At 44.8% G+C, this 14,481-nt stretch overlaps 1 protein-coding gene across 1 annotated transcript; it reads left to right on the top strand.

Annotated features, from left to right (window-relative positions):
- The first annotated feature begins 4,158 nt into the window (after window positions 1-4,158).
- Window positions 4,159-7,383, top strand: LOC133368762 (uncharacterized). Its single transcript, XM_061593376.1, has one exon. The coding sequence runs from the start codon at window positions 4,159-4,161 to the stop codon at window positions 7,381-7,383; it is 3,225 nt and encodes a 1,074-aa protein (XP_061449360.1).
- Window positions 7,384-14,481: the final 7,098 nt, after the last annotated feature.

The following is a 14,481-nucleotide window of genomic DNA, read 5'->3' on the forward strand; positions in this document are numbered from 1 at the left end:
CTCCTGGGCCACTGCCACCTCAAATTGATAGAAGTGTATAAAATGATGCATGGCATTGAGAAAGTGGATAGAGAAAAGTTCTTCTCCCTCTCTCATAATACTAGAACTCGTGGACATTCAAAGAAGCTGAATGTTGGAAGATTCAGGACAGACAAAAGGAAGTACTTCTTTACTCAGCGCATAGTTAAACTATGGAATTTGCTCCCACAAGATGCAGTAATGGCCACCAGCTTGGATGGCTTTAAAAAAGGATTAGACAAATTCATGGAGGACAGGGCTATCAATGGCTAGTAGCCATGATGGCTGTGCTCTGCCACCCTAGTCAGAGGCAGCATGCTTCTGAAAACCAGTTGCCGGAAGCCTCAGGAGGGGAGAGTGTTCTTGCACTCGGGTACTGCTTGCGGGCTTCCCCCAGGCACCTGGTTGGCCACTGTGAGAACAGGATGCTGGACTAGATGGGCCACTGGCCTGATCCAGCAGGCTCTTCTTATGTTCTTATGTTCTGAGGGTGGTGGAACTACCAAGAGGACACATTCTTTTGATCTCAACACCTGGAAAGGTCTACAGAGAAGGAGGCGGTCTTTCAGGTATTTGGGGCCTAAAGTGTTTAGGGCTTTAAACACAAGCATGAGCACCTTGAATTGGGCCTGGACTTCAGCTGAAGTATCTGAATTATTCTCAAGGGCAGCCCCACGTAGAACATTTTGCAATAATCCAGTCTGGAAGTTATCAGAACATGGAGTTCAGTGGCCAAGTCATCTCTGTCCCGAAGTGAGCCATCATAGGCAGTAAAAAGAGAAATAGGGTTATACTTTTTTAAAAAAATTGTGCAAATGAAACAACTTTTGCTTGGGCAAAAGGGCATCCCATCCTTCTCCTCCCCCCATGCACCTACTTCATTCCATCCAAATATGTTCAGGGGTTCCCCCAAACCTCTGGAGCAGATTTGGGGATGTTTGGAGGCATACAGTTGTGAGGGTAGCAGAACGCCATTAGTAAAGGAGGGTTTAACACGTAGGCCAGAGGGAGGCGCAAGCGCAGAAGATCGCTTTAGAGTGGAAAATTACCAAGCTCACAGTTGGAGAATTGTATCTTTGTATCTTTGTTGCCTGTAACTGAATAAAAGTGCTGTGCCTCATCTGCCTGGGGGCGCAGTTTGGAGGACAAATTCCCCTGTGCCTCTGCTAGCAATAAAGCCATCTGTTGAACCGAATTTGGGCCTGAGACTCTGTTCTTCTACCGTAACATTTGGCGCCCAAACAGGGACTTGAGATCAGGGGTATTTCCCCCTGCTCTACTTGGAGTCTCGGTCAGGGATATTTCCCCTGTATCCGCCTTGGTCCCTGCGGTTCCCTGGATCGCTTCACCACCTCCCTTGGGAGCGCGCCTTCAGCAGTTGCTGATGCCCGATCGAGCTGAGGGAGACGCCGGGGAGCGGCGCTGAACCAACGAGGTCCTTTCGGAAGTTTGGTCCAGATCGCTTTACACTCGGTACCGGAGGTGTTCACCGCCAGGCGAGTATAAGTGGATCTTTCTCATTACTGTCCTGTTTCTGCCTGCCAGCCGATCCCAGTGGGTCGAAGGGGGGTCTGATCCGCCCCCATTTCTGTTTCTCTGTTGGGAGGATTGGGAGGAGAGTTTCCTGTCATTTGTTTGGTGAGTGTGTGACTGACCACTCGATTCCCACATCTGGCCATTGGACGCACTAGTTCTGGGACGCCCTAGGGTGTCTTGAAAGTCCAGGAGACGTGGGCAGTGGTGTATGCCTGAAACCCTCGCTTCAGCAGGTCGACTCCCCCAATTCCTATAGTCGGCTTGTATCCTGTGATCCTCCCCTTCTTTGTGTTGTTTTCTGTCCTGATTTGATTAGGTTAGGAAAGAACTTGGTTAGGATGGGGGGAGGCTCTTCAACCCCTTTGGCTCTCATGGTCAAACACTTTTCTGAAGTCTTTGATACTAGCACCTGCAATATAGAGGCCATGAAGACTAAGTGTTCCTGGGACTGGGCAGGACTCAGACCCCTGGTGGATTGTTCCTCTGAGGGTACTTTTTATGGTCCGGCCATTTCCTGCCTCTGGAATATAGTCATAGTGGAAGGCAATCCTGGATGCCCCGAGGATATCCATTATGTGGAAGGATGGAAGAAGGTGGCTAACAATCCACCGCCCTGGGCAAAGAAATGGGTGGAAAATGCAGCTATGATTATGCTAACTCAGGTTAAGAAGGCCCCTAAGGCGGGTCGCAAAATGAATCAGAAGGCCAAGGTGCAGCCCGACCTCTGTTATACTGTCACCCGGAAACAGAAAACAGCTTCAGAAGACCAGGCCGAGAAATCAGAAAAACCTGTTTTAGGAACTCAGCCTGAAGAATCACCTCCGCCGTATGTGTGCCCTTGTCCATCTCCGGCACCATCAGCTCCACCACCCCTTGTAACTGAGATTCGGTCGGTAGAGCATGAGACTCCGGATAAACACCTATACCCTCTGCTGCCCGGGGCAGAGGGTCAAGAAAGCCCCACAGGAGAGGGCATTGAAAGCCTCCGGAGATCTGCCCGATTAATAGAAAAAGAGTTGGGGAAGCCCAGCCCCTTTAAACAGAGGAAAGAGATAAGTACCAGTCAAAGAAGGGACAAAAATACAGATGAAAGCAACCTTGCGGACTCTAAAATCCTGCCTGTTCGCACCGTCCCAGCTATGGTTCCCGCTTCAGACCCAATTGATCCCGGCAAAGTAGTCTACAAATCGGTTGATACCTATACGTATGTGCCATTTAGTTCCTCCGATTTGCTCAACTGGAAAAATCATGGACCATCGTACGAGGAGGAACCAGAGAAATTTGTGGATATGGTTGAAGGCATAGTGTCAGCCCAGAACCCCACCTGGTCCGACATACAGCAGTTACAGGGATATTTGATGACTACGGAGCAACGAATGCAAATTCAGACTAACTTGGAAGAGGCTGCAGGCAAAATTGCCAAGCGGGAGGGAGCGGGTGACGAAGATCGAGCAATGTATATAGCCAGATATGCTCCAACTGTAGACCCATGCTGGGACCTTTCTAGTGGAGCGGACCGTATAGCCATGCGTCAGTACCAACAAGCTTTTATCGAAGCGGTGAAAAAGGGCCAGAAGCGAATGATGAACATGCAAAAGATCCACGATGTAGTCCAGGAAAAGGATGAAAGCCCTGGGGCTTTTCTTGAACGACTTTTTAAGGCATACTGGAGATACACCCCCATCGACCCTGAGGATGAAAGGAACCGACAGACAGTGGCGCTGGCCTTCGTGTCCCAATCAGCACCAGACATCAGAAAGAAGTTACAGAAAGCTGAGGGCTTCGAAGGAATGCCCCTCAGCCAGTTAAAGGTCCTAGCAGATAAAGTATTTCTCAATCGAGATGTGGAAGAGGAACGGGAACAAGTAAAACGGATGAAGGAAAAGGCTAATCTTCTTGCAGCTGTCCTGAGGCCCCAGGAGTCACGAGAACAATTCCCACACCCTCGTCCGTCTTTAGGACGTAATCAATGTGCATATTGTAAAAAGGAAGGCCATTGGAAAAATGAATGTCTGGAAAGACCTCCAGGGTGGGGAAGAGGACGTGGACAGGATAATAGGTCCCATCAAGGACAAAGCCGGGGAAGAGGACGTGGAAACCTGAATCCTCAGGCTCCCCCGTTCCGACCTCCACCCCCCCCTTGGACAACCTGCCCGCACTATGACCATGGAAGACTATTATGAAGGGGAGGACTGAGGATGCCTATGGGGCATTCTGCCTCCCGACCCCGTACTGGAAATCACTGTGGGAGGCAGGAAAATCAAGGGCCTTCTGGACTCCGGAGCTCAGCGTTCGGTCCTCAATGTGCTGCCTGTTGAGTTACCCATTAAAAAGAAAACCTCCATACCTGTCATAGGGGCGGGAGGACAAATCCTTCAGGCCCCCCAATTTAAACCAGTAGGCACCAAGGTTGGTTCCTGTGAGGTTGATCACGAGTTCATCCTGATCCCTTCTTGTCCAATACCATTAATCAGCCGCGATCTACTCTGTAAAGTTCAAGCTACCTTGTCTTTTCACCCAGATGGCTGAGTCACCGCCACGGCTAACGGACAACCTCTGACGTTGACTTGCCCCCTCCAAGAAGCCTGGAGGCTCGGACCAGCCATGGGTCTGTGTGCACTGGCAATTATTCATCAGTCACCGACAGCCCTCCGTGTCATCGGGGCTGTGCCCGGAGTGTGGGCTGAAGATCACCCTGGAGGGTTGGCCAGACTGGCCATACCCCTTCGGATAGAATTAAAGGATGATTACACCGTAGTTAATCAAGCCCAGTACCCAATTCCAGCAGACGCCCGAATCTCCATGCATGAACATTTGGGGAAATTAGTTCAACTTAAGGTCCTGGTGCCGACCACATCTGCTTGGAATACCCCCTTATTACCTGTAATAAAGCCCAGTTCTGGACCAGTCCCCCTCTATCATCCAGTGCAAGACCTCCGATTGGTAAATCAGCAAACCAAAGATATTGTGGTGGCGGTTGCTAATCCATACTCTCTGATAGGTTTGATCCCTGGAGGAAGTCAGTGGTATTCTGTGATTGATTTGAAAGATGCTTTCTTCACTATCCCCTTACATCCTGATTCTCAAGCAATCTTTGCTTTTACCTGGGAACATCCACAGACTGGTCGGAAAAGACAGTTCACCTCATCACGGTTGCCTCAAGGGTTCAAGAATTCACCCACCCTGTTTGGCCAGCAACTAGCCAAGGACCTTCAGCAATTCCAAGAAGAGGTCGGGTTAGTGCTTCAGTACGTAGATGACCTCCTCCTGCCCCGCCGGACTGAACAAGAATGCTCCACCGACACGGTCGAATTACTCAGATGGCTCCAGAACTGTGGGTACCGTGCTAGTAGGGCCAAAGCTCAAATATGTAGCCAAGAAGTCACCTACTTAGGATTCACGATCAAGATGGATACCCGTGTTTTAGGCAGTAGTAGAACTCAGGCTATTAATTGCCTGCCCCGGCCTACCAACAAGAAGGAGCTCCGTGTATTTTTGGGAATGGCTGGCTACTGTCGTATTTGGATTTTAGATTATGCTTCCATGGCTAGACCATTATACGATCTGTTAACAGGAAGGGTGCCAGAATCTTGTCCCATAAATTGGACAAGAGAAGAAATCCAGGCCTTAGAACGGTTAAAGCAGTCATTAACTAGCTCACCTGTTTTAGGGTTACCAGACATTACTAAACCCTTTCAGCTTTTTGTCGATGAGAGAAAAGGAACCGCTGTGGGAGTTCTCACCCAGCAAGTTGGAACCTGGAACCGACCGGTCGCATATCTCAGCAAAAATATGGATCCTGTTAGCCGAGGATGGCCAGGCTGTCTCCGGAGTATAGCGGCAGCCTCGCTTCTCTTGACAGAAGCTGTCAAACTGACGTACGGCCAAACTATAGAAGTGACTGCATCCCATTCTATCCAATCTTTACTAGAAGTGCATGGGCCTAAATGGATGACCAACTCTCGCTTGGTAAAATATCGAGCCCAGCTATGTGAAAATCCTAACATAATTATAAGGGACCGAGCGACCCTGAATCCGGCTACCCTGATGCCCCTGCCTGGACGATTAATACACCAGTGTGATGAAATTATGTCAACCGTACATTCCAGTCGACCAGATTTGAAGGATGTGCCAATCCCTGGGGAAGTTATATTGTTTACTGATGGAAGCAGCTCTATCATAAATGGAGTCCGGCACGCAGGGTATGCTGTGGTCACTGAAGATCAAATCCTAATGGCTAAACCTCTGCCACCTGGTACGTCTGCCCAGAAAGCTGAACTCATAGCCCTGATTGAAGCCTTGAAGTGGGCTGAAGGGAAAAAGGTTACCATCTACACCGATTCTAAATATGCTTTCTTAACTGTTCAAGTACATGGAGCCCTTTATCGGGAAAGAGGATTTCTGACTGCAGAAGGCAAGGAGGTGGCACATGCCCCTGAAATTCGCCAATTACTGGAAGTCATTTGGAAGCCTGCACGAGTAGCTGTAATCCATTGTCGAGCCCACACAGGGAAAGCTAACCCTGTGGCTAGAGGGAATGCTAGAGCTGATAAGGCTGCCAAAGAAGCCGCCCTGGAATCCTTACCCAAGACTGACAATATAATGACTATTTCGTTACCCTCTCTGACTCAGGGCCCGCAATATACCCAGGAAGAAATTGAGGAGAGTCAGAGAAAAAAATATACCCTTCAACGGGGCTGGTATGTTCTTACTGATGGCAGGATTTGGGTACCCCAAAGGTTAGCCCGTACGGCCGTTTTCCATATGCACAATCAATGCCACCTAGGAAAAGAGGCACTCCGACACTTAATTGAGAAGACTATGTTTATTGATAAACTTGCTTCCCTGTGCACTGAAGCATCTCGACGATGTGTAACTTGTGCCCAAAGCAATCCCCGAAGAGGACCCGTCCCTGAACCAGGCCAGATTCTCCGGGGAAGTCGCCCGTTTCAAGTGATCCAGGTGGACTTCACCCATATGCCACTAGCCGGGGGCTACAAACTTTTATTAGTGACTGTATGCACCTTTTCCCGATGGGTTGAGGCCTGGCCAGTCCGGTCTGAAGGATCCAAGGGAGTAGTAAAGCATTTACTTGATGACATCATCCCCAGGTACGGGTTGCCCCGACAGATTAACAGTGATAACGGTGCAGCCTTTCAAGCTGAAGTGACGGAAAAACTCAGCAGAGCTCTTGGAGTGGACTGGAAACTCCATTGTGCCTGGAGACCTCAGAGCAGTGGAGCAGTTGAACGGGCCAATCAGACCCTCAAATTGCACCTCAGGAAAATGTGCGCGGAAACAAAGACTAAATGGATTCAGATGCTGCCGGTGGCTTTGCTACACATGAGAAGTACACCTGGAGCTAATGGTCTCACCCCATATGAACTGGTTTACGGGAGGCCACCACCTTTGCCTGTGGCAGTGGATACCCTGACATTAAGGGGGGAAATAAACCTGAAGCGCATTTTAAGAGAATTAAACCGAACTATTCTAGAGATAGGTCAGTACACAGAACAGAGCCCCTTGGGACTCACCACCCCTGTCCATGGATTCCGCCCCGGAGATACAGTATGGGTCAAAAGTTACAAGGAAGATGCATTGGGAAAAATTTGGGAAGGACCTTTTGTTGTCTTATTAACTACCCCTACTGCCTTAAAGGTCGAAGGAAACCCTACCTGGATCCACTGGAGTCGCGCTAAAATAGCCTCTCCGGAAGGATGGACGATTGCCAACCAGAGAGACCTGAAAATGACCTTGAGAAGGGAGGCCACCCCGCGGGACGCGACAGGAGAAGCCTCCTCGGGACTGGCAACCGAGGGAGCGAAATAGCTGAGGGCGCTGCATCCCCTACCGTCCTGGATAGAGTAGTGGGACACCACCCGAAGATTCAGATTTGCCCAACTTCAACTAGAATGCCCTGTTGTAAATTGTCTTATTTGATTATACTGTTCCAGTTTGGGGTTATTCTAATGCTGCTGTTGTTTCCTCCCCACTGTGAAATGGCTTCCCTCCCATTATGCAGGATTTGTATTAAGACTGTTAGGAACCATAACAATATCCAGGACACTATAGTTTATCAGAGTAAATTCAGTTGTAAAGGAACAACTGTCGCTTGCCAGTTTCATAACGTTAGTTACTCAGCCTGTACTCAGGGAAATCAGACAACTTGCTATGACCCCAAAGAAAATCCTGAACAGTGGTGGCTCCAGGTAAGGGAAGGCACGCAGAGTGGACGGGTGCTCTCCCAAATTAGGTTAGCCACCCCTAATACTAAAGCGTGGATCAAAATTGAGCCTTGTGAGATTTCAAAATGGCCTGACCAATGTGGAGGTTATGATTGGGAGAAGACCTATACATGGAATGACAAATACATCTGCCCGGAAAAAGGAATAAGTACTGAATGCACGAATCAATGTCCTTACTGGAACTGTGTGGGCTGGGCCACCTGGCAAACTACCGGGATAAGTGCTCATCTTTCTAAGGTCACAGTAGAAAGTGACTGCGGGCCTCGGAAGTGTAATTATGTAAATTTTACTATTAATAATCCACAGGCCTTTCTGAGTAAGTTTGGGCAACACTTTGGGTTACGCATTCATGGCTGGGGAAAGGACCCATTAGGATTGTTTTATCTGAAACTCGTCCAATTGACAGAGGCGGGTCATACCTTGCAGCAGACTTTCTTCTCCGAATTGTGGGAGGAAATAAAAACCCCTTTTCAGGTGCCTGAAGTGGCCAGAAATTTGTTTATTACTTTTGCAGAAACTGTTGCCACCACTTTAAATATCAGCAACTGTTATGTTTGTGTGGGGACTCAGATTGGAGATCACTGGCCCTGGGAAGCTGCTGAATTGAATGTTAGTCAGCCCTATAACACTACCAATGTCTCAAACCCCCACAGTCAATGGATATTGAAGGGTACCCTTGTTGGTCATTGGTGCGTACAAAGAATCTCCCCCGGAGCCCTGCAGATAGGTCAGATGCCCTGTGAAACCATGACCATTTTGAATCAGTCCACTGTTAGTTATTGGCCCAATGCCTCTATGATTCCGGTTAACCTGTTATGGACATTGGAGTTAAAGTTAAGATTAAATTTATCAGTTGTTAACAATAATTCCTGGAAAGCATTGCCAGGGTTTTACTGGGTTTGTGGGAAATATGCTTATTCCGAACTACCCGAACCCTGGGAGGGAACTTGTACCCTAGGAGAGGTCAGACCATCCTTCTTTCTCATCCCCCTCAGTGCAGGGGTTCGGTTGGGACATCCAGTGTATGATAGAAAAAAAAGAATGACGATTAAGATTGGTGACTGGAAGGATGATGAGTGGCCCCCTGAGAGAATAGTCCAGTACTATGGACCTGCGACCTGGGCCCAGGATGGGTCTTATGGGTACAGGACCCCAATTTACATGTTGAATAGAATAATTCGGTTACAGGCGGTGCTTGAACTTATAACGAATGAAACTGCAAGAGCCTTGACTGTCCTGTCTAAAACACAGACCCAGCTTAGGAATGCTGTATATCAAAACAGGCTCTCCCTTGATTACCTGTTGGCAGCGGAAGGAGGAGCCTGTGGGAAGTTTAATTTGACTAATTGCTGTCTACACATTGATGATAATGGAAAAGTAATAGAAGACATAACTGATAAAATAATTAAGCTTGCGCATGTGCCCGTGCAAACATGGAAAGGATTTGAGTGGGCGAAAGGATTGGGCCCATGGTTCCAATGGGTAGGAGGGATACGAGGTATCATTGGAATACTTGTGGGAATTTTGATGTGTGTTTTGTTACCTTGTATTTTACCTCTGATTGTGCAAGGGCTAAGAAACATGATGGAAAACATAGCAGACAGGAGGACAGCAGTACAGCTAATGGCGTTGTATGAATACAGATCCATAGCTACATGTGAGAATGATACTCCCTGAACCTCTTAGTGAGGGTCAGTGAAGTATCAAGGGGAGGACTGTGAGGGTAGCAGAACGCCATTAGTAAAGGAGGGTTTAACACGTAGGCCAGAGGGAGGCGCAAGGGCAGAAGATCGCTTTAGAATGGAAAATTACCAAGCTCACAGTTGGAGAATTGTATCTTTGTATCTTTGTTGCCTGTAACTGAATAAAAGTGCTGTGCCTCATCTGCCTGGGGGCGCAGTTTGGAGGACAAATTCCCCTGTGCCTCTCCTAGCAATAAAGCCATCTGTTGAACCGAATTTGGGCCTGAGACTCTGTTCTTCTACCGTAACACAGTGACGGAAAGAGAGTACAATTGTGGGAGCGAAAGTAATTCCACTTGCACAATGACTTCATTGGATTCAACCCATAGTGAAGATTTGTTGATGAGGGATTGTTAGAGACACTGATAGAAACACTTATGGTTTCTTATTAGAATCTGAAGGAAGAACAACAGTGTTTTATAAACTGCTGCACATTCATAAAAGTCTGTCTCCAGTGCTAGGCTGTCAAATTATATCCGGTTGTGAGTCTATATTAGAACTTATGTCAGAATGTGAGGATGGCTTTCTGAAACAATTTACCACTTGGGTACAATCTTATGTGAAGGATAAAGGTGATTTTCTAAATTATTTATATACAGTATTTTGGGGGGGAACAAAAATCATGGTTGGTCACAATGGACATGGTATCATCATTATATATCATTACCAGCATGCTTCAAGGATGTGGTATGAAGGTGTTAGAATCTACATTAGATAAGAGAGGGAATTCCTTAAGTTAACCTATGAAGTATATGCTCTTTAGCTGAAGAGGCATTAACCCTCCCCCCCAAAATAAATTTGAGGACCACAGATCTTGCATAGCTATGGATTGCAAATTTGCTCCTGAACTGGAAAATCTATTCATGGATTGGTCTGAATTAACGTATGTTTTCAGTGAAAACAATAATTTTCTCAAATATGTTGGAAGAAATATTTAAATTATTTACATCTTTATGATTTGGAAGGGGGCTCAGGAAACTTTAATAGAGTCCAAAGATTACATTAATAGTAAATGTAACACCAGTAAATGTTGACATAAATTGCAATAGGTGCAAAATATTTGTTGAATGTTGTACTTTTGAATAATGGAAAGCCCATTAATACAGTTGTCTTCAGGAAACCTAGAGATACTAATTCTTGTTTGGCCTATGACAGCTTTTGTCCTAAACCAGGGATGGGGAGCCTGTGGTCCTCCAGATATTGTTGGTTTACAGCTTCCAACATCTTTGGCCATTGGCCATGCTGGCTAGGGCTGATGGGAGTTGTAGTCAAAAACATTTGGAGAGGGGCATATAAAGAAAAAACCTGGCATATTTCCAAATGAAAAGGCTGATGAGAAACTTCTGTAAGCAGGTATCCTAAAAGACTTCTGAAGCAAGCTATGTCTAAGGCCATAAAGATGGAAAAGAATGATATTTTAAAACTAGAAAACTCAGATCAAATAAGGTTAGAGGAAGAAGAGAAAACAAAAAGAGGCAATAATTTTGAGAAATTTTGAGGTGTTATGAGAATTCAGTTTTAATAAAGATAAACTGGACTAATTTTTATGGAATATCGGTTACTGAGTATTGGTGATTTACAATTGATAATATTGCATATGATATATGAACAATTGCGTAAGATTTCCACATTATTATTGTTGTTGTTGCTGTTGTTGTTATAAAAAATAAACGGGGAAAAAAGAATAGTGAAAAGATAATGGTTTCTCTCACATTTGATGGATATAATGGGCAGATACAACAGGTTATGGTGTAATATTGGTATTTGTTAGCAGGAATTCCTAGATGCAAAGAAAATGCCCTTTCGGGGTTTAAATGTGCCTGTCACTCAAGAGGTTTCTTGGATCATAGCAGTGTTAGGGTAAAGACTGGTTCAGTCCCTACAGGGGCTTATTTCACTAAATAATGGGTAACTTTCCTAACCGCTGCAGCATGTATTAGCTGTGTTAAACTGAAGGAACCTGTAAATCCTGTGAATAAAAGGAAACATGTCCTGAGGGAATGTTTCAATCGCAATACAAAAGGTGTAATATATGCTGCACAGTGTCCATGTAATCTCATTTATGTTGGAATTATTATGAGAAATGTCAAGATGAAGATCTACAAATATTAATGCTGCCCCAGGAACAAGGGACTGAAAGCACCAATGGTGGAGCATTTTGTGCATCTAGAACATAGCGAGAGAGACCTGAAGCTCTGGGTACCTGAAAAAGTTACTGGCTCTGGAGCACAGCTGGAAGAAGAGGGATATTTTGTATTTATTCCTTTAAAACATTGGCACATGGTGATATCAATGCTGAGCTAAACTGGACTCTTCTACTTTGATTTCTCTGGTATTATGGACATTTTGTTTGTCTTAACTTCTGTTGTTTGCCAGTCTACCTGGCATGGTGGTGTTATTTATTTATTTTTAGATGTATATTGGCATTTATTGAAGAGCCAGTGTGGTGTAGTGGTTAAGGTGTTGGACTACGACCAGGGAGACCAGGATTCAAATCCCCACACAGCCATGAAGAGCACTGGGTGACCTTGGGCCAGTCACTGCCTCTCAGCCTCATGAAAACCCTATTCATAGGGTTGCCATAAGTCGGAATCAACTTGAAGGCAGTACACACACACACAGTGAACATGCAGAACCCCACATGAATCTGGAACAGAAGGGGTTAAGTGAATCTATATTAGTTCATAGCTGTTAAAGTTGATGGCAATAATAAAAAGGCAGACCATGTCAATTTCAGTTTCTCATTTTTTCAGTGTTAGGTTTGGTTTGCCCTATTTTCATATAAATTTGCTTTTTTTAAAAAAGTCTTCATGAAAATATGTATGCATTTTTGTGCATAACTCTAATATATGCATTTTAGCATATTTTGCCTAGTATATTATTATTGCTAATTCAATTTATTAGTCGCTTGGTACCCAAAGATCTCCAAGCCACCATAGTGTATGTAGTTTTGCGTGCAATTTTCCCCTACCAGAATGCACTTTTGTGTGTGATTTTCACTAATAAATACTTTCTGCATGTACTTTTCACTAACATATGCATTTGAAAACTGAACCACAAAATTGGGAGATGTGCAAATGTCAAAGGACATCAGTGTTTCAGTTTGTATATTGATTCAGGAAGTGAAAAGCTGGTCAATTTGCTTTAAAATGTAAATTGCAAACCAAACAATCTGCAAACCAAACATCCCTAGTCTAGATATAAAGTTATCAATGGTTGAAGCAGGGGAGAAAAACTGATTCATCCTCACCAAAGGGTTTGCCTCTCAAGAAAATAGGCAAATCTGTATGGAGGATAAGGGCATATTCCTTGTCTTGGATAAGTTTACATTGATGTCTATATTGATGAATAACTAACTGGCAAGTTTTCAAAAGGTTAATTTTAAGTTTTGGTTTTATGATTTGGCCTCTTATGGATTGATTATTGATGTATTGATTTATATGGTAGCTATTTCATTGTAATAAAAATGAACTTATTAAAAATGTATGGCTTTTCTTAGCTCTGTTTTTGGTTGCTAATTTTTGTGTTAAGGATCATTTTTGCCTTTAGTCATCCACGTGGTCATATTCTAGAACTAAAGGAATAAGAATCACATATAACATCCACTGTACAGTATGTTCTTTGTAAACATTGTAGTCCTGGCAAAAATTGCAATTCTGTGTAAACCACTGAGAGGTTTTTGTTGATTAAGCATTATATACTTTTTCCTCCTACTGGGAGGAAGTGCGGGATATAAATCTAATAGATAAATAAATAAATGTAGATACCCTGTTTTATTTTTTTTCCAGTTGCTTCAGCCATAGACTTTAATGGGTTAACTTTTCAACCACCACTCAGAATGTCAATGTAGGATTGCTTTCCTTGACAAGTCTGAATAAAGTCCATAAATAGTTTTCACCAAAAGCTGGGAATAAATATATGATATGACTGATTAAAAAGGCTGTTATTAGTTCAACAGGTGACATATTTATAAGCTACAGAACTTTGAACCTTTTAATGGTGGGGGCCATTTTTTTGCAACTTGCCTTATTATTATATCTGCTTATCACTTGTATTGTTGAGCAACTGTTATTGCTGTTCTTAATCTAGTAGTATGAGTGCCCATGGTCATTTAGGAACATACAAAGCTGCCTAATACTGAGCAAGGCCACTAGTCATATAGATCTACACCCATGTTCTTCAACTTTGGGTCCCCAGGTATTGTTGTACTACAACTCCCATCATCCTTAGCCAACTAATCCAATGGTCAGGATGATGGAAGTTGTAATCCAATGACATGTGGGGACCCAAAGTTGAAGAACACTGGTCTACACCACCTGGCATCAGGTGGCTCTTCAGGATTACACAGGTACCTGGAGAAGTAAGGGGTTGAACCTGGAATCTTCTGCATGCAAATCAGGTGCTCTACCACTGAGCTGTGGTCCTTTCCAGTTACGAAATGCAAGAGGGCAGTTCCCTGCCTCAAGGAGCTTACCATCGAAAAATCTGATCCAAGGGAAACAACAGAAAAGGGGGACAGAATGCAGATACGTCTCAGGCAAGGTGAGTTTTGGATTGTGCCATAGTGTCCATGTGAATGCATTAGCCTACAGATGTACTAGAGATAGGATCCACCTATGCATCATCTACCCACTGTCACTGAAAGGTTTGCCATCCAGAGATCTTGGCACAAACTGCTGAAACCCAAAGAACAGCTAGCCTAACAGCTCACATGAAAAAAAATCTAACAGGGTACCTACAAAAGGCAAACATACGAATAAACTTGGACAATGATTTACTAGGTACTAGGTACTAGGTACCAGAAAACAGAGTCTGTCCCTGGTAGATGGAGACGACTGGAATAGGATAATAAGAAGATCAGGCCAGTGGCCCATCCAGTATTCTGTTCTTGCATGAGCCAACTAGATGCCCATGGGAAGCCTGCAAGCAGAACCTGAGTG

Source organism: Rhineura floridana, chromosome 12 (assembly GCF_030035675.1).
Source record: "Rhineura floridana isolate rRhiFlo1 chromosome 12, rRhiFlo1.hap2, whole genome shotgun sequence".
Classification (NCBI taxonomy): Eukaryota; Metazoa; Chordata; class Lepidosauria; order Squamata; family Rhineuridae; genus Rhineura; species Rhineura floridana.